The following is a 19,569-nucleotide window of genomic DNA, read 5'->3' on the forward strand; positions in this document are numbered from 1 at the left end:
GGTATCGGTACTTGCACAGGTGTTTTTACTTCATAACTTGAAAAAAACTGTGATTCGGCACAATCCCAAACATTTGTATAGTAGCATAAGTTAAGCCAGCTTCATTTTAACTGCTATTAGTTCTGTGAATATGCCAGATATGTATTATATTTGTATTACAGTTTAGGTTTGGTCAAAATGTTTTTACTTTGGTACAGAACCTTTGATAAGTTTGCTTTGTATGTATCTGTACTGCTGGGACTGCATCATGCTGAAGTACATGGGATCTTGCTTACAGGGTCTTAAGCTTGTATACCATTACTTATATCTATACTGTAAATATAATAATGTTGTTATTGCTACAGATTATCTGAGTTACGAGAAGTTCTAGTTGATCTTCGATCTAAACATGATACCGAAATTACTGAAAGAAGGAACTTGGAAAGTACATTAACACAAAGGTGAGTTTAGAAAAAAGGTTAGAAAGTCATGATTGTAACCACACCATACTTTGATATATCAAAGATATATTTGTCAGCAAATTGCCAAAAAAAATGAAAAAAAACAGGCAAATTACATGATTTTTTTATTAAAAAATCTTTGACAAAGAATAAGCCAAGCAAATCAAAAACTCAGTCGTATAGTAAGTATGTTCAGCTGTTCTACATTCACCTAAGATGCTCTTTCTATTTCTGACTAAAATTGAATGGAAAAAAAACATAGTTATAGAATATGGATTAAATTGCTTCACCGGTGTGAAATTGCCCTTATATTGTCTTATTATGTATCTGTAAATATTATACAGAATGGTCTCTATATGATATCTTTTCAAAACACTTATGCAGGCCCAAAAGTTAATTTTCTACAGTCTATTCTTTTAAATGATTTATGATTCTGCAGTAATGAAGATTTGATTACATAAATTAACAGAGGCATGATTTAGTGAACCTCAAACATGTTACATACCATACTACAAAAAAGGGCACAGTATAGCTTTCAATACGGACTTGAGTATGCTAATTTTATTGTCTACATTAGAAAACTACTGTCATTATTTGTGTACTTTCTTTATCTAGGTTACATGAATTGCAAAACCAGTTGAACAACTCCAACAGGAAGAGAGAGGAAACAATGCATACAGTTGACATGTTGTTACGAGAGAAAGAACATGTTAATGCTGCAGAGAGAATGACATTGACGACAAAAGTGGCTGATACTGTGGAAGATGTCAACAAAAAACTTTTATCAAAAGAAATCAAAATGAGAGAAGAGATGCAGGATAGATATTTAAATCTAGAAAGAGTATGTTTGGTTAATCATTTGCAAGTCTTAAATGATGTACCCTAATCCTTATCTAAATTTTATCCCATACAAATGAATACATGGTAATTTATGCCAACTAAAATAATACCATGGTTTTCAACCTTCAACCCCAACCCATCCTTTTCACTTTTAAGTGTGCCTTTTACCAGTTTTTATCCCCAAATCAATACGATAAAGACACCTCTCTCATGATTTATTTTTTGTGAATATAGTTAAAAGCACACACATCACTTTTTTGGGTATTGATAAAAGGATAAAAAGAAATTGACCTTCCTTTATGGTTTTTCATAAAGAAAATGGCCTGCAAACAGGAATAGTTTAAATCATGAACCAGCCACCTATTTGCTGTAGGTGTCAATTAATGAGAGATATCAGATCTTAACAAACATTCTAATATGACATCTTCATATCGTCAATCAGTATATGTCGGTACAACCCCACCTTTAGCACCTGCGCACTGTCTCTTTTCTTTCGCTGTCGCTTCAAGACAAAACACTCATTTAAAAACGTTTACACGATGATTTAACAGGCTTAGAGGTTATCTAATTGAAATCAATGACATAAATACACACATTTAACACATACAATGACATAAATATACAACTTTAATCCAACTTCCATACGGGGGAGGTTAAACGGAACAGCCGTTATTTTGGTTACACCTAGGGAAATTTTTGTCACAGAAATTACCATATTTGTCATATTAGAAAAGAAATAATTCCTTCCAGGGGTAGATTTGTACTCATTTTAACATGGGTTTGGCATTTATATTCTCATTTAAATAATCAAATATAAATGCCATACCCATGTTAAAAGGAGTACAAATCTACCAGCTCCACGAATTATTTCTTAAGCAAACCCAAGTTAGATATGATTATTGATGGATAACTATAATTTTTTTTATTTGTAGATATCGGTATAATTTTTATTATTTGTGGATATCAGTATAATTTTTATTATTTGTAGATATCGGTATAATTTTTATTATTTGTGGATATCAGTATAATTTTTATTACCTGTAATTACCTTGTATTTGTAGCTGATTCAACAGGAACAGTTACAGCGACGAGAATATGAAAGGGCAACACGTGAGGAAACTGACAGGAAATGGCAGGCTATAAAACATGCACATGATGAACTTAATCTTGAACTTAAAGATTCAATAAAGGTAATAAGGGAATGTTGTTCAACAGGTTCTGTCCTAACATGGTGTTCATGATTTAGGACAAAGACATTTTTAAAGTTGTTGTGAACTCGTGGTAATTTCCAAATTAAATGTAGCTTTAATTCTTTGCTAGTTAAGGTTTGTGCTATAAAGAGCCCTTTGACCATTCTTGTATTGGCTTAAATTCCTAGGTCTGTAAGATCCTTGAAAAGCAGGACGTATATAGTAATCATGGTGTACATCTGTTGTCTTTTTGTCTGCACCCAGATCTTATCTTCAACTCCTCTGAAACCACTAAATGGAATTGGACAAAACTTTATAAGTTCTTTATCACATAATGCCATTGTGCACCTTTTATTTTATTTTTTTTCCCATCTGAATGCCTTAAATTGCTTTTGTTTTATGGAGAAAGGGAGTGGGGGCATCACCAAGTGAGCTTTGCTCACAGTTTTTCTGGAGTAAGGATCGATCATAAAGAATGAATCATATATATTCAAATTTTTTTACGCTCACATTAGAAAAGTTCTGACTGCTTGAAAATTTTATGTAAAATCTATCTTTCAGTTTCAGTACAGTTGCGTTTTGGACTTTGTCAAAATAAGAAGCTGTCTGTTAAAGACTTTTTTTTTTATAGAATATTTAATTGATTAATATTGTTTTAATATGCATAGACTTTAATTCCATGATTTGTTTATATTTTAGGCTGAACGGGTAAAGACAAAGGAAACCATAACAAAACTTGACGAGTCAATATCTTTGCTTGAAAAGCAGGCTATTGAGGATAAAAGACAATTTGAAAAATTAATTAGTGCTGAGATAACACAAAGGTATAGTAAACATTTCTTATAACTTGTTATATTGAGTTATGTGATTTATGAAAGGTTGGTTGTATAGTTGTTATTAACAGATTCTCTGAAGCTTAAAAGATATTTTTATAACAATATAAGAAGTAAATTGAAAATACTGAATTGCAAATGAAAATGGGGGATATTAAAAAGAGTAAATTCATGGGCAAAAAATGTTTAAAAACAATTAATTTGACGATGTCAAACAACAATAAAGAAAAAATGAATAGAATAGAATACACACAGAGACCAGCAGCTTAATTCCCAACAAACAACTAGATGTACTCAGGTGCTCTGGAAGAATAAGCAGTTTCTACTATTACAAGACAATCATGTATGCAGATGAAGGTCGTGCCTGGTAAATATGGAGAAAATATGTAGTAAATATCTAATTTATTAGTCATTCTCAAAGCAGATAGCCTTGAGCTGACAATTTTCATCCCAGTGGGGTTGGTGTCTCTTTGACATATTCACCATTTCAATTCTCATTATGATATTACAGTATGAATCTTAGGATTTTGTGGTTAAATCCTAATTAAATTAAAAATAGTTTTTTTTCTAATTGTTAGTATGAAACTTCCCACAAAATTTTTATATTCATCCTTTCAACTTTTTTTCCATTTTTTTTTCTCAGAAAAACTAACACAAAGAACATCAGTGAAGGGTTAGGACAGATGAATGAGAAACTACAGATAGCTACCTCAACATTACAGCAGGCAATTGGTGGTGTTACACAGACATTCCATACTCATAATGACAAGGTTACTAACTCTATTCATATCATGAAAAATTAAGGGGAGATACTGTCGTCATTAAATGATTTGTTGTGCTTGTTTGAGCTAATAATTGGTAGAATGGTGTGTGGTGTTTTTAAACCTTCTTTCTGATGTTCTGATGAGAAAACAGGGTACAATGTTCTACCTTTGTGGTTTTGTATGTATTTTTCTATTTGTCCTGGAAAAATGTGGTCATACTGTTCTCTGCAACTTGCTATCAGATCCCTTGATATGATATTTTTATAAAATTTTGTATAACGTTATACAACTTTTTAGTTTCATTTATAAAATTTTAGCAGCCTGGCAGGGATGAAAACTAAACTTTGATTTTGGTGGGGAACATTTTTGTCACATTATGAGTTACATGTATTCGCATGATAAAAATAGTTAAAATTTTGTTTTCCTCATTGGGTTTAATGTTATATATTGTATATCTATGTAACATTTCAATTTTTTTTTGTAGCTACGTCGAGAAATGAGACAAGCAATAGCTGAATCAAAAGACAGTACAACCAGAGGGATGACAGATTTGGATGCCAGGATCACTATGCTGAAGGCCAGAATGAATGAAAATGAAGACAAACTCGAGTCCAGAGTTGCAACAGTATGTTTTATTTTACTATTTCATTATTCATTGGTCAAACACTTTTTACCTCATTGAAGCCAAAAGTATAAAGAATGCTCAAAATGTCATGAGGTCAATAAACTTATGTCTACTAGACTAAAATAAACATTGTACAAATTGCAATGCTGATTCATTTCTTTTTTTTCCATTTTTCCTTTTCATACCCATTTGAAAATCTTGATGCATTAAATCTCATCTATTTAACTATGGAAATAGAGTATATTATAATTTAAAAAAGTAATAACATTATATTGTGTGTCTTTCTTCATTCAATACTATACAGTGTAACTAATACTGTAAATTCCATCTATATACTAATATCTATAGATAGTAGCTAAGTCTAAAAACCTGGAGGTAAAAGTGTAGACAGTTTGCAGTGGAAAATAGACATAAATATGATTTCTTGTTAGGATTTTTTTGTTATGTTTTGATCTTAAGATTATGGCTTTTTTTACTGCTCTTTGCAGTTTTCTAGTTTGATGGTTTTATTCTCTGTAGTTGACAAAGTCATTTGAATGCGTGAACAAATTTTTTCAACTGAATTTGTAAACACATGTAAGTCTTATTACAAGACATTTATACCAAATTAACAACATGTACTTGTTGTTAATTTTTTTTAAAAGATTCTGCCATTTTTTTATGAATTGTCACCAGGTTTTCCAAATATTTTGGTTTCTAGTCAGTGTTATACCCACTTTCTACATGTTGGTGATATGTATTGGAATCACCTTGTCTGTCTACCTGTAATATGGTCTATAGTAACAATGCATGCAACTTTATGTTGTACCAACTTAGGAATAATCAGGAAATTTTAGAGAGTTTCATGTATCAATAAATTTTGATTTTTAGCTCATCTGGCCAAAGGCCATATGAGCTATTGCCATCACTTGGCATCCGTCGTCATTGTCCGTCATTGTCGTTAACAATTATACAAAACTCTTCTCCTCTGAAACTACTTGACTAATTAGAACCAAACTTGGTATAACTATTCCTTGGGGTATCCTGCATAGAACTGTTTGTGGGGATTTTTGATTCATCGAAAAACATGGTCGCCATTACTAAAAATAGAACATTGGGATCAGACAGTAGTTTTCACATATATCTCCTAAACCGTTAGATTTATCCAAATTCTTTCAATAGTTAAAATGATCCATATTATTAAGACTACAAAAGTCTTCAGACTCCTTGTAAGAGTTGAAAGGGGAAAAATGACTTTTTTTTAATAGTTTTCAGTCAATATCTTGAAAATTATGATAGATTAAAAGAACTTTCAATTGTTGAAAAGATCTATTGATAAGTCCTACCAAAGACTTCTTGAGTCAAAATTGTTGGACAACTTCTTGTTTAATTTATTGCCTTTGAAAGGCAAAATTCAACAAGGTGAGCGATTCAGGCTCCTGGGAGCCTCTTGTTAATGTTTGAAATATTTATTGTATTTGAAGTAGGTTACTATATTTTCTATTTTATATTCTTCCTTTAAGTATTAAGTGTAATAAAGTTGTGTTATTGTCCATGTTCCAGGTCATTTTATTGTATTGGAAGCCAATCTTAGTTTTATTGATTACCCTTGGTTCTGTGTTAAGTTCTTCTGCCATTTGTATTTAGATAACTTATAATGCTTAATTTAAACCTACAATAAGGCTTTGGAAAATCTTATCTGGCACAGTCTTTTCAATAATATGAACCCCCAGGAAAACATAATTTTTTTTATTTTGCAAAAACAAACACTGTTAAAAAGTCTGCATTTGTAGTAAAGATTAGAACAAAGTAGTCAATTTTATTTTTGAATCTATTTTATTTTATTTTTTTTTTTTATGTTTTCTTATTTTATTATTATTATTATTATTTTTTGTATTTTTCTGCTGATTTTTAGATCAATACAAGTATTGCAGATAAATTTTACATTATTTACTATCATTAAAGTCAAAACAGCACACAATATTTTCAGAAGATAGAATAGTTAGTTGCTAAGTAACCAGTTACATATACATGTAGACATGTAAATCATTTGTATTGTTTACTTCATATAGAGGTATGATATTCATATTTATAACATACTTCAGAAGAAAAATGATGAATCAGAGGTATACAAGACAATTGAAATAGTATATAGTAAGAGTTAGTTAATTTTATGATGTTGGATATAAAGGTCAGGGTCGTTGAACACAAAGGTCAAGGTTACACTTACACAAAAACTAAAATAAAAATGACTTACAAAACTTTTTTTGCCACTAGTCAATAACTATTCTCATTCTAAAATTAACATCTGTGAAGAAAACTGAAAAATAAGCCAATTTCAGTTCAATTATTGAATTATTGAGTAAATGTTATAGATTTCGAACTGTTTTTTTGCACTCATCAGACAGAGGAATTGGTGGAGGTATTAAGGAAACACAGTTTGAATTGCAATTTATTTATTTTTGTTAGATATCATTATATTTATTGAAGTGTCTGATATGGACTTTTGTTGTTTATACACATGGTTATAGTACCACATATGAAGTAGAAACTAGAGTAATGACTTGTAGTGTTAGATTGTTCAGTTATTATTCTTAGGGCTTTGTTGGTTTACACTTAATCCTGCTTGTGATGGGGTGCACTCATTTCTTATTGGAGGGTTTACACTAATGCATGTTTTTAAATCCCCACTTGCAATGTGGAGGATATACAGTGATAGGAGTCTCCAGCTTTCCATATTTCAGTCTATGATTCCTTTAAGCAGAATTTATCATTACATTTAACATGCATAAACCATTAATGTGAAATTATTTCAAACTTGCAGACTGTGCTGAATGGGAACTCTGTATTAAATATTCTTAATTTTCTGTAGTGAGATTTTAGTTTTGTGACTCATGGTCTCTTCGTTGGAATAAATTGGGCATTAGGGAACATTGGTCAAACAGAGAGTAATGAGTAAAAATGAAAGAGTATTCGATTATGACTATGATTGTAAAATGAGTGGTCATTTATACATGTCATGCATGTACATCCTTGTTATGATATGTTGATCTTTTCGAATCAGTGTCAGTATTGTATGCAATCCAATCCTACCAGAGATTAATTGTTTGATGCAAGACAGACAGGTTAAAATGTTGGATAATTTTACATTTTCTTTTTGTGTTTGTTTGTTTGTTTTTTTTTTTTTTTCAGGTATATCATACCTTTTATTTGGTCATCAACAAAGTCTGACATGTAGAAATATTTATTAATTTTTGTGTTTGATATGATATTAAATCTTAAAATTATTTTAAAAAGAAATTTTGACAAAAAAACTATTTTGCAAAATTACAACATTTGTTCCAAGAAGACGTAATTTGAGGGAAATGTTTTATGGAAATGTTATGAAAATTTGATAAGCTTTTTTCAATAATAAGGAAGGAAGTTTGGCAACCCATTATTTTCAATAAATATCAAATATGTATTGGTATTCATTTTACAATTTTTTAAGAGATACACTTATTCTTTTTTTTTAATTATTTAAAAAATAAGTAAACCTCACTAATAATGTAAAGGAAATCTTGTTAAAAATGACAAACATTAGGGCTCTGGTTTATTGAATTCGATTTTGGTTATCCTTGTTTTTTTTTGTAATTTGAAATTCTAAATTATTTTCAACTATCATCATCTCTTAGAAAAATAACAAATATCAAAATAATTAGAATGATAAAAATAAGGTATGATCTATCACAAAGCATTTGACATGATAAAAGGTTTCATTATGCCAATACACTGATTGATGCATTTTGAAAACTTTGGTTATGCATTTATTTTATTCTTTTATTTTTTTCTCTCATCATCTCCCCTTTCAGTCAACAGTTCTAATTCTATCACTATTTCTCTATTAAGGGTGATACAGAGGTAAACATTTTCTATGATTTCTAGATTGTCAGTTTCAGCTATTCAATGTAACTCCTTGTATTTTTTTTTATTATTGTAGATTCACATCTTCATTTTGTAGGAATTGTTTTTGTTGCTGTTAATTCAGAAATTATTGCTTGCTTTAATTATGGCAAAAGTGAAATGTGTTTGAATAAGTTTTTTTTCATTATGGAGCAAAACTTTATATCAACTGAGCCCTTTCTTCATCGCAAAAAATTCTAAAATGCCAGTAGTACATTGTGATTTTATATAAAAAAGGAACAATCTTTTCAGTTCTGGGAAACCATAATAAAATTTCTGAATAAACAGTATTCAATTTCTTTGAAATCTATATAAATAGATAAGAGATTATAGAAAGTATAGATATATTGTATACAGTCCTTTTTTAACAATTTCATTTATTTATTTTTATTCATTAGAATATATGTGATTTGAAAAAAAAAGCTTCTAAATGTGTTACGCCATTTCATTGATATCTAAAAAATATATAAATCCTGCATAGTCTTTTTTGGTACAATTTTATTGCTTATTTTTTTTTATAAGGGGAAGATGTGAAATGCCATTAACATTACATATGAGCTTTATATTTTTTTTCACATCAATGCACATATAATTTTATTTTATTGTATTGTATTTCAACATATGTTCACTTAAGCACAATTATTCATTTTTATGATATTGACCATTAGATATTTTAGGAACTAAGTTTAGAAGAAGCCCATAGAATGCATAACATAATTAATATTTATATCTGTGGATTGAAATTTAATTTCAATTTCATATGGTTTACAAAAAGTAATTAGACTGTGTCTTTACACTGTGTCTATGATTGTAATTTCTTTTTTTAAATTTCACAATTGCTTTCTGCGTCAATTTATAAAAACAAGGAAATATAAAGTTGTTTCTCTTTTGATTATTTCTAAGTATTTTTCTTTCCTGTCATGTCAGTAAGACATTAGATATGCTTTAAACATCAAATTAATGTCTTGTTTTGAGAAAAAATTTAAAGAATTCATTTAACTAACAACTTTAGACAAAACACTTAAATTATATGAAAGTACATCCAAGTTGATATTTTGTATATGTGTACTATAGATGACTTTTTTCTTGTTATCTTTTTTAGGCCTCTCGTGTTATGGGTGAGAATCTCAGAGAAAAAGTAGATGCTATAACCATATGGCAAGACACAACACAGACAACAATAAGAGAACTCCAATCTAATGTGACAAAATTACCTGATGAGGTAGATATATGTTTTATTGTTTATATCAAAATTCACTATCTCTGTCTCCCTAAAACGAAATTGGGGCATTGACACCCCCTGGGTGTAATTCTTGAATAAGATACAGTTTCTGAACCAAGAAAGCACACCAAGTATGGGAGGATTAATTCTCCCTTTTGAGACATGATAACCTAGTTATAGCAATATAAGATATCCTTATCTCGCCTACAGTTTAGATAGATCATGTAAAGTTGTGATGTGACAATAAATTCCTAGTTATAGCAAAATGAGATATCCTTATCTTTTCTACAGTTGAGATAGATCATGTAAAGTTGTGACATGACAATAAATTCCTAGTTTAAGCAAAATGAGATATCCTTTTCTCACCTGCAGTTGAGATAGATGATGTAATCTCGCCTACAGTTGAGATAAATCATGCAAAGTTGTGATGTAACAATAAAGACAAAGGAATACAGTAACAAGTAGTTTGCTTTACATCTGCATGCTTATCATAAAACAGATTTCTCTGAATTTAACAACTCCAGAATGCAATACAAAGGGAACCCAAGGTGCTTTCTGTAGGATTTCAATGTTCTTTTATGCTTTCTCTTGGATGACTGCAATTTCTGCGTTCCACACTCTCTGGGGTGTAAGATTTTCAAAAACTCAGATGTGAGATTAGATGAGTTTTACTTTAATTTTGGTACCTAAGGTTGCACTGTACAAATGGGATTTAGGTGCACTGTTTCGTACACAAAACTGACCCAGTCTGATTTTGTAAAATTTAAAAATGAAAGTTGAAACTTGATGGAAATATTGATTGTGGGTAGTAGAGCAATCATACATACAGAGATGCAATACTTGTGAAGGTAAAGAGGAGTAAAATGCATGCTTTAAGCTATCCGGAAAGATTCAGGTCCTCATTGGATTGGGTTCTCTTCCCTGCACCAACTGGCTGCTTTTCAAAAATGCAAAATTTCGCACAAACTTTAAGAATTAAAATCATGAACAAATGAGCAGAAAAAGGTACACTTTTTATTTGCTTTTTTACAATAATACCATGCCAACTTACTTTTTCTGGCAGTTTTTAAGTGCCTGATATTTTAGAAAACCTGTTTTTTGACAATTAATTTTGGGAAGGCACCCAAAATTTGTTATGAAAACTGATGTATAATTTTATTATATTACCATGGCTACAGATTTTCATAACAAAATAGGAAATAATATCTATCTTTATTTCATGGATCTCCATAATGTAAGATTTTGAAAAATATATACTTTCTACAGGAAAAAATGCTGGATTTTTTTGTTTGAGTGTCTCAATATAGCTTTATTTCCACAAATTGTCATAAAGTTATCTGCAGTGACCTATCTATATAGTGGAACCTAAAAAAAGGTGTTAGGTTTGTCAAGTTGTACTGTATTCTTGGTAGATTGCAAAAAAGTTGTGAAAAACAACAGGTTTTACTGTACCGGTATTTCCAATATACTAGTAATCTTTTAGTACATAAAACTAGAATAAGTTATGTCATGTGTATGTTTAAATAAGTTAGGCATAAAAGATTACTTCATTTACTTTTTAGTTACATATTATATATATTACAAAAAAAATCTTGTAATTAACAGATATATGCAGTACAGGAGAAACAGACATTATTGAAGAGTGAAGTAGAATCTAGAATGACAGCAGAATCTGATGCCAGGTAAATCATAAAACTTACTGGGGCACAATAGTTATACTTAACATATACGATTTAAAGCTTTAAAAATGCTGTGTTAGTAGTACAACAAAATTCTCGTCACAAAAAAGATTAATTTATTCTTATATCAGGTAGCCATTTAAGGTATCTTTTTTCTGCTAAATTCTTATACAGAAGGTAGTAATTCTTGAATAAGAGTTACTGTCAATTAGCCCTTCATTAAATTCTAGAAGGGTTTAACATTTGTTTTCTCAGTTGGATTGATTGAAATTGAGGTTTCTCTCACCAATTAGCCTTTTCTTAATACGAATGAAATCACACCTGATTGTGAAAAGTAAATCATGGAGGGAAAATACATGTAAATTTAAATTGCTAGATAATTTAGTTTTATAAATGTATGATCTATTTGTTCTGTCAAAATTATCCAACTTCTCAGTGATACAAGCTATAGAAACAATTCCCAAATTTAACCATGTTAATTGTTTTTCTATTTTAATATATCATAAATGTGAATGAAAAGAATGTCGTGATGTATTTTAATGATTGTTTCTAAATATGGAAAATAGTAACTTTACAATGATTTAAGGTGGTGAAGTTTGGTGATTACTTGAATGAATACTATTACCCAATTTCTTTTTACAGAAACAGAGAAGTTGATGGCTTGAAACAAGAAATTCAGTCACTGAAAGCTAGGAGAGATCCACAGCCTGCAACTATTCATGACTTAGAAAATGTAAGTCAATTTTGAATTAGATATCCTTTGAATAAAGATTTAAAGAAGTTTAAAACTTGAATTTAAGAAGAATAAGTCTTCCCCCATTCGATATAAGGTTTTATGTTGCAAAATAACTTTATTCAGATAAAGCCTTCTGGTGTTGAATAAATATATTTGAATGGTTTACATTTTAACCAGACTTCTATTTAAGGTAGATCGTTTTCTTTAAAATTTCTATTTATAAAAACATAGATCACTGGATGTGACCTGGAAATAGATCAGAATGTTTATGGAAATTCCAAATTTCTTGAACTGTTGAAAAACTACTAAATTGTAGAAATTGTTTTTTTTTTAAATGTTTAAAAAGAACATTTATTTATTTTTATTTCATACCCGTAAAAAAAATTGTAAGTCAAAGTACATTTCCCTTTTTTGCTTTTTTGATTATCTCCCTTTAAGAAGGATATTTTTTAAAAATAAAATTTGATAATTTTGTTATTTATAGACTTTTACAAAATATTTTTTTAGAACAATTTTAAGGTCACATTTATACATTATATGAAATATTATTTGTTCCTTGAAAATTCTTATTTCTATACAAATTTGCAAGATGTCTAATTTTTTTAACATATTGACTACCATATATGTATTTGTATGTAGAAACCTTCTACAAGTAACTTGGGAACTTCTGCAGAGGTTTGTTTTAGTCAGAGGAGTGAACAATAATTTCATTAGCTTTGTTTTATTTGTATCCAGTTTTAGACAATGGTTTATTTCTTTTTTTCCAATACTTGATTTATATTTTTAAATGATTTGACATAGAGATTTCATTTCATGTGCATTTGAATTAATTAAAGTTGAAAAAAGATTTTATTTTACCGGCTTAGATTTTTTAAAATCATTTTGATACCTGAATTTGCCTTGTTTTAATTTTTTTTCTGAACAAGTATTTCTTCTTTCTTATTTTAAATTAAAAAAAAAGAAGAACTCTTATATTTTTTAATCTCTTTTCTAATTCAAATAAGAAAGGAAGAATTTTACATATTTTCTAGTTTTTGCTGTGTTTAGTTATACAGTTTTAATTTCATGTTCGCTGAAGCGCCTCCCCTTCCCAATTTCCTGCTCCTTTTCCATACAAATTTTATTTTTGTATCACTCAAAGATAAACAGAACTGAAGATAAATTTAGATTTTACAGAACGTCCCACACTTTATATAATCTACATAAATAAATTTTGAGTAAAATCAGGAAATGATGTTTATTTTTTTTTTTTATTTCTTTTCCTATATTATATATTTCCAAGTTCTTCTATAAAGATCAAAAACCCTAAATCTGGCATGTCTGGAAATGTAACTGCATTGACCAGCATTGCTCATGCCTGCAAATTCTACTGACTCTTGATAAGGTTTATGATATTTAACAATATCTGTGTGTTTATTTCGTGGTAATGAATGACCATGATTATGAAATGATAATATATACAATAAAATGTTATAGGTACAAGCCAGTGTAAGGAAACTTGCTGATTCTATACAGACAGTGAAAACAGTACTAGGAATGAAGATACAGTCAGAACAAAAATTGGTTAGTATTGACATCCTCTGTTATTTTTTAATTCAGGGCTGCAGTCTCTGTTGCTTTAATTGGATCATAACTGCTTCTTATCAAAATTGAATTCAGGGCATAAAATGTTTTCATTGTATAAATGTTGCTTTCTATCTTTTGGCTGCTATCAGTTTGATTTATACATGATAATATTTTACTACAAACTATGATAAAACAACTATTTCACTTTGTTTGCTGAAACTTAGATCATGGTTAGTATTGATACATCAAACCCTTTCTGTTTAAAATTATCTCTTCTTATTTTTTTCCATTTTTGTAAGAATATTCAAAGACTATAATGTTTCATTTTCCTGATAGAATAAGAAAAAAAAAATAAATAATGAAATTTGATAATATAATGTTTGGTAAATTTTTTTTGTTATTTCAATTTAAACATTTTGAATATTTTGAACAAATAAAATCCAGTTATTATTGATTAAGTGATGTAATAATCCTATCAACAAAATTTACTAGAAGCATTTTTTTCCCAAGAACAGTGATCTTGAGGAACTGATTCTCTGTTTTTAGTACAAGTGATTACATTTTCACACCAAACCTTATTCATGTTACATATGTATAAATGTAAATAACTTGGCTCATGGTGACTTTACAGAGAATCTCTGGTCTTGAAGACCTTCAAACACAAGTTAATCAAGTGAAAGTCAACATGGGTATGCCAAGATACACTAGTATGAAGGATGACCCATCTGAAGGATACGATACTGGCTTTGCTTCATGGGATGATCCCACACCCTCTCAGAGTGGGAACCCTAGAGCAACAACAAATGAAGGTAGAAGAAGCCCAGGAAATAACACTGGAATGGGAACTATTCAGGAAGGAAATGAAACTAAAAGAACAAACTCTCAGAGTAGTTTGAGAAACCAGAAACAAAAATCCCCCACACCTTCTCAAGGGAGAAACAAAACCCCATCACAGGACAAAAATAAAACTCCTTCACAAAGCAGGAATCAAACTCCAACAGGAGATCAAAATAAAACTCCATCTCAGAGTAGGAACCAGACTCCAACTGGTAACCAGTCAACAGGAAGAAAAAGTGCTACCAAAAAAGATGGCTCGGCAACACCAGTCAGTCTATCTAATGTTTAAACTACACAGAAATGGTAATGAACTCTGTTGCTACCTTGAACTTTCACCTCTGACCTGGCTGTGTTCTAATCTAATCTGACCATCCATGTATTTAACTGAAGTTCTTTGTAACAAGCATGAGAGTGATGGTGTTTATTAGACTAACAGAGTGTTGGGTTTTCTTGTTCTGCTAACCTGCATGCCTTTAGTAGATACTGGATAATCGTGCTAGCTTTTTATGCTATGTAATCTTATATTTTTTAAATTTCAGTTGTCAGTAAGAGATAATCACAGATATGCTAAAATTTTGATTTTTATTTCATAGCAGGGTGACCAACAGCAGGATGAAGTATCATGGATTGCTGTATTCAAATGGCAAATGCTTTCAATTTGAAAAATTAGGTTTAAAGTATATTTGAACGAAAGTACAAATTCATATTTTTAATTTGATCATTGAAGGCATTTACCATGCATTGTAGTGGCCATTGCTTCCTATGAGAGCACACCATGGGTGTCCATTCTGATTAAATCAGCTACCTCACTTTAATTTTCAATGAAATTTGTACTTCAGAGATCCGAAGAAATAGAGAAATTAAAAGAAGAAATTGCGATTCTGAGAACTGCTATAGAGCCGCTAGTGAAAAAACCGCTAAATAAAAATTTTGTAAAAGGCAATGACGATGATGTCAATAGACACAGTGTTGCCAATGCCTATAGGTAAGTCTTGCCTGATTGTGTAGAGCCAGTAGTCATGTGACCCATACATGTCAATTGTAGGTAGAAGGAATCCATGAAAAGAGTTCAAAGGTCATCTTTTGAAGAACATATTTTAACATGAAGCCAGAAATTTAATTGGGCTTTGCACTTGATAGAAATCTATTGAATCGTACTTTTAAAATGATGGTGTCAACTGACACTAAGTAAGGTTTATAAACATACGTTGAAATATAATCTGACTATTTGACACTTTTTACAATTCACCCCGGTTTTACCAAAATATCAAAGTAAAAATTTATTTTGATTATTTATTAATAACTTTTAAAAGCCAATTTAACATATACATGTATAAGTTAGCCTGCGAGTTATATCAGTCATATATGGTACACAGTCACTCAGTCATATATACATTGGTATATTCCATGTTTCTTTGTAAGTAACTTATCTGTTGATTCATTACATATGTTTTGTTGAATTTTTTCTTCAGAAGATACCTTGAACTCATTGGATATCCTTCTCATTGCTAATTTTTTAAGTTGCATTCACAGAAGACACGGCTTATGATTTTGACTTTTATGTAGGAGCAGATTATATTTATGTGTGTTTGATATTAACTGCACATTTTATTTTATGTTTTTAGCAAAGAATATATTTTTGTTTCATGCACTGACTAATTTGTTGTTGCATTATGTGCACATTATTTTTGTTTTTATTTGATATCACACTGTTATCATTTATAAGTTGGAAAATGTGTCAACATGTGGTGGCAGATCCAGAGATGGGGAGGTTTAGGCTACTGGTTAATTCCCCTCTAAAATGTCTTAAAATAACAAATGTTCTATTTGAAAAGGGGATTAACTAAACCCATCCCCTCCTGGAACCACCACTAGATGTGCCTACTTTATTCTCCGTGTATAGAGGAAAAAGAAGATCTCAATCCATAAATGTATATGAAGAGGTGTGTTACATATGTAGTTAGTAGTTTCATTAATTTGGTAAGTCCACAACATGTTTTTTCACACCTGCACATAATAGAAAAGATCACCCTGAAAGTAGGGGACATAACTCTTATATATTTTTATGAGACTTGAATTTTAATTGTAACTTCTAAATAAGTCTGACCTTAAATCAATGTTTTTTGGGTTTTTTTGGGTTTTTTTTTTTGTTTTATATAAAGGTAGTATACTAACATTTTTCCCTCTAGAGCTACAATAACTGACATCACATAATTGGATTTTAGCTGCCAGTTATTTTTTTTTATATTCAATGTTTCTTGTATTTAAATAACACTATAACAAAAAAAAGTCGAAAATAGTAGCACTTTCCTTAAATAACTTACACCATTCATTTTGTTCATATTTTTGTAAGCTCATTTCAATAACATAACATCTTAAGACTTCGAACTCAAAGCTGAGATAGTGTTACTTCAAGTTACTAGAAAAAGAATAAATTTCTTGATTAATGCTTATGAATATGTTATGTGTTCAATACATGTATTTCTCTGAAATTGGTTTCATTATTTGTTTTTTTTTTCAATTAAATTTTCCAATATGACATTACTTGAATTAAAATACTATTCCTGGTATGAAATTTGGTTATATACAGAGCTACATGTTAGTTTGGTACTTCTATATTTGTCATTGTTATTTGTATTTTATATTTTCGTGACTATAGAGATATAATTTATTCAGAGAATGCAGTGGTAAATCTATGCATATGCTGTATGATGTGGTGTCTATTTTTCTTTTTAAAGTATAACTTTTTTTATTGAAACTATCCAATGATATTTGTTTTCTAGATAACGTGCATGCTGAATTAATCTGTAGTATTTATACATCTTGACAGATGTAGGGACATTTCTAATATGTAAAACTGAAAGAGCCAAACAATCACCAAACATGCACAGTTGTCTAAAAATTCATCATGACATTAACTTTACTTTTTCAGTGATAATGAATTTGAATAAATGGTAAATTGCCTGTTAGTTCAAAAATATTAACCCAGTCACTATACAATAATACACAATGTTTAGAAAAACACAATCACTGAGTCAAAATTATGAATTGCTTCTGGACAAAGCATGCCAAATATAAGAGCACCTCTTAGATATTATAAACTATATATAAAGGTAAAATTATAATCCAGGTTCACTTAGTACACAATGTACCTGTGGTATTTTTTTAGAAAGTCATTTTAGTGTTAAAAGGTGTTTTTGAATTGTAATTTAACTTTCATATAATACTCTAGTTTTTCTGAAGATAAAAAGTCACATTCTTTGTGAAATTGAAAGAGCTGATACTATTGACAAAATGATCCAATGAATTATTTCTGTATATTCTAAATTTACATTTTATATAGCTAATCACACAGGTAAAAGTAAACACTTGTTGTTTGTCTGTATTTGCATGATGTTTGTGACAAATGCATGGGATTATTTGTTGTCTCCATTGTATGTGTTGTGTTCTATTACCCTGTATAGAAATATTCCTTAAACTGCAGAATAAGATAGTGTCTGTCTCAGCATTTTGAAAAGACTATGTGATAATTGGCAGTTCATCAAAATGTGGCAAAAAGGGGGGAGCTTTTACAATTTGTTTACATGGACATGACATCGAGTTGGATCATTAACCTTTGTTGAATTCTGAATGGGGGTGTATCATATTATATCATACTAATCCTAGCTATGATGTTCACAAACAAACTTTCCTGGTCACATGTAGGTAGAGCCATTACTCATTATTCGTAGCTGTCAAATCAAAATGAAATGATTGATAACAACATATTTTCAAATAAAAAAAAAAAATACAACATGGTTATCACAAATCTAATGTAATTGTTAAATACTTGTGTAATACAACATGGTTATCACAAATCTAATGTAATTGTCAAATATCTTTGTAAATGACAATAGTAATCTAAGAATCACATCTGTGCATGTGTAAAAATAAAATTGAGGGGTTTAGTGGTGAAATTGATACCCTGAAATTCATGACATTGTCCTATGGAATTCAATGAAACAAATGTTGCATTAGAATATGTCATGTACCAACATAGTCAAGCCTTCATATCCCATTATAATAATATTGGCCCTTTTGAATTTCAGGAGAAGGAAGCCACAATATTGATGTTGTTGGTAATTAGTTGAACCATCTGAATGAGATTTATTATTTATGTTTTACTTTCTTTTATTTCAGAGTGTATTTCTCAAACATTACTTCAGCTTGATCCACATAAGTACAAAAAAATATGTTTTGAGTTATAATTATAGCATGAATTGTTCTTGCTTTAAAAGCAATATTTTTGATATAGAATTGATACTTATCCTTGTAAGATCTTTAATTGTGGCATAAATAATGAAGCTTTCAGTATAATAGGTACTTAAGTAGTTGATATGTGCCCAATTTCTTTCCTTTAAGCTTATTGATTTTTTTATAACTACATGTACTTTTGAATTATAGCTGTAATTATACTATATAGACGGTAATATGTCCTATCAGGATTTTTATGATATTTGACAAAATATTGAAATCCAGATACCATTGAAAATATGTGTTGGTCAAGCTGAAGTACTTACTGAGTTGAAGTTTTTTTTTATCTTAAGACAATAATTTGTTTTAAATCCTCTATGGTTGTGAAAGTACTTTTTAAAAAGAGGAAACTACCTATTGTTACACATTTATTTGCTAAAAGTAAGCTCCCTAAGGTTTGTAATTATTTTAGCTTACATTATTATATAGATAGAAGTGATTTATTAAATACTTGTGTAAAAATTTCTATAAATCACTTTGTTTAGTAAATTTGGTGGTTTCACTATCAGACTTTCTGCAGTCAAAACATCACAACACAATTATCAATCATGTGGAAAATAGCAATAAATAATGGAGAGAATCTACATGATAAATAGGATCATCTATTGGTTGTCTAATGAATG

General features: G+C 29.7%; 1 protein-coding gene across 15 annotated transcripts in view; it reads left to right on the forward strand.

The window, feature by feature from the left end:
- The window catches only part of LOC148619624 (coiled-coil domain-containing protein 154-like), a 45,190-nt gene that overhangs the window by 18,010 nt on the left and 7,611 nt on the right, over positions 1-19,569 (forward strand). For 6 of the 15 annotated variants that reach the window (XM_088579751.1, XM_088579746.1, XM_088579742.1 and 3 more), the window contains exons 6-18: positions 345-440; positions 1,056-1,281; positions 2,342-2,470; positions 3,170-3,294; positions 3,947-4,073; positions 4,552-4,692; positions 5,041-5,067; positions 7,076-7,093; positions 9,716-9,835; positions 11,441-11,517; positions 12,157-12,247; positions 13,727-13,813; positions 15,493-15,638. In XM_088579751.1, the coding sequence (XP_088435877.1) occupies positions 345-440; positions 1,056-1,281; positions 2,342-2,470; positions 3,170-3,294; positions 3,947-4,073; positions 4,552-4,692; positions 5,041-5,067; positions 7,076-7,093; positions 9,716-9,835; positions 11,441-11,517; positions 12,157-12,247; positions 13,727-13,813; positions 15,493-15,638 (1,410 nt within the window). Of the gene's footprint in view, positions 1-344; positions 441-1,055; positions 1,282-2,341; positions 2,471-3,169; positions 3,295-3,946; positions 4,074-4,551; positions 4,693-5,040; positions 5,068-6,776; positions 6,798-7,075; positions 7,094-9,715; positions 9,836-11,440; positions 11,518-12,156; positions 12,248-13,726; positions 13,814-14,447; positions 14,957-15,492; positions 15,639-17,585; positions 17,608-17,996; positions 18,009-18,741; positions 18,772-19,569 lie in introns of all 15 variants that reach the window. The other 9 variants (XM_088579757.1, XM_088579749.1, XM_088579754.1 and 6 more) reach the window with 8 other exon arrangements.

This window comes from Perna viridis, chromosome 4, assembly GCF_037379345.1.
Source record: "Perna viridis isolate PV_CMFRI_1.1 ecotype Kerala chromosome 4, ASM3737934v1, whole genome shotgun sequence".
NCBI classification, from domain to species: Eukaryota; Metazoa; Mollusca; class Bivalvia; order Mytilida; family Mytilidae; genus Perna; species Perna viridis.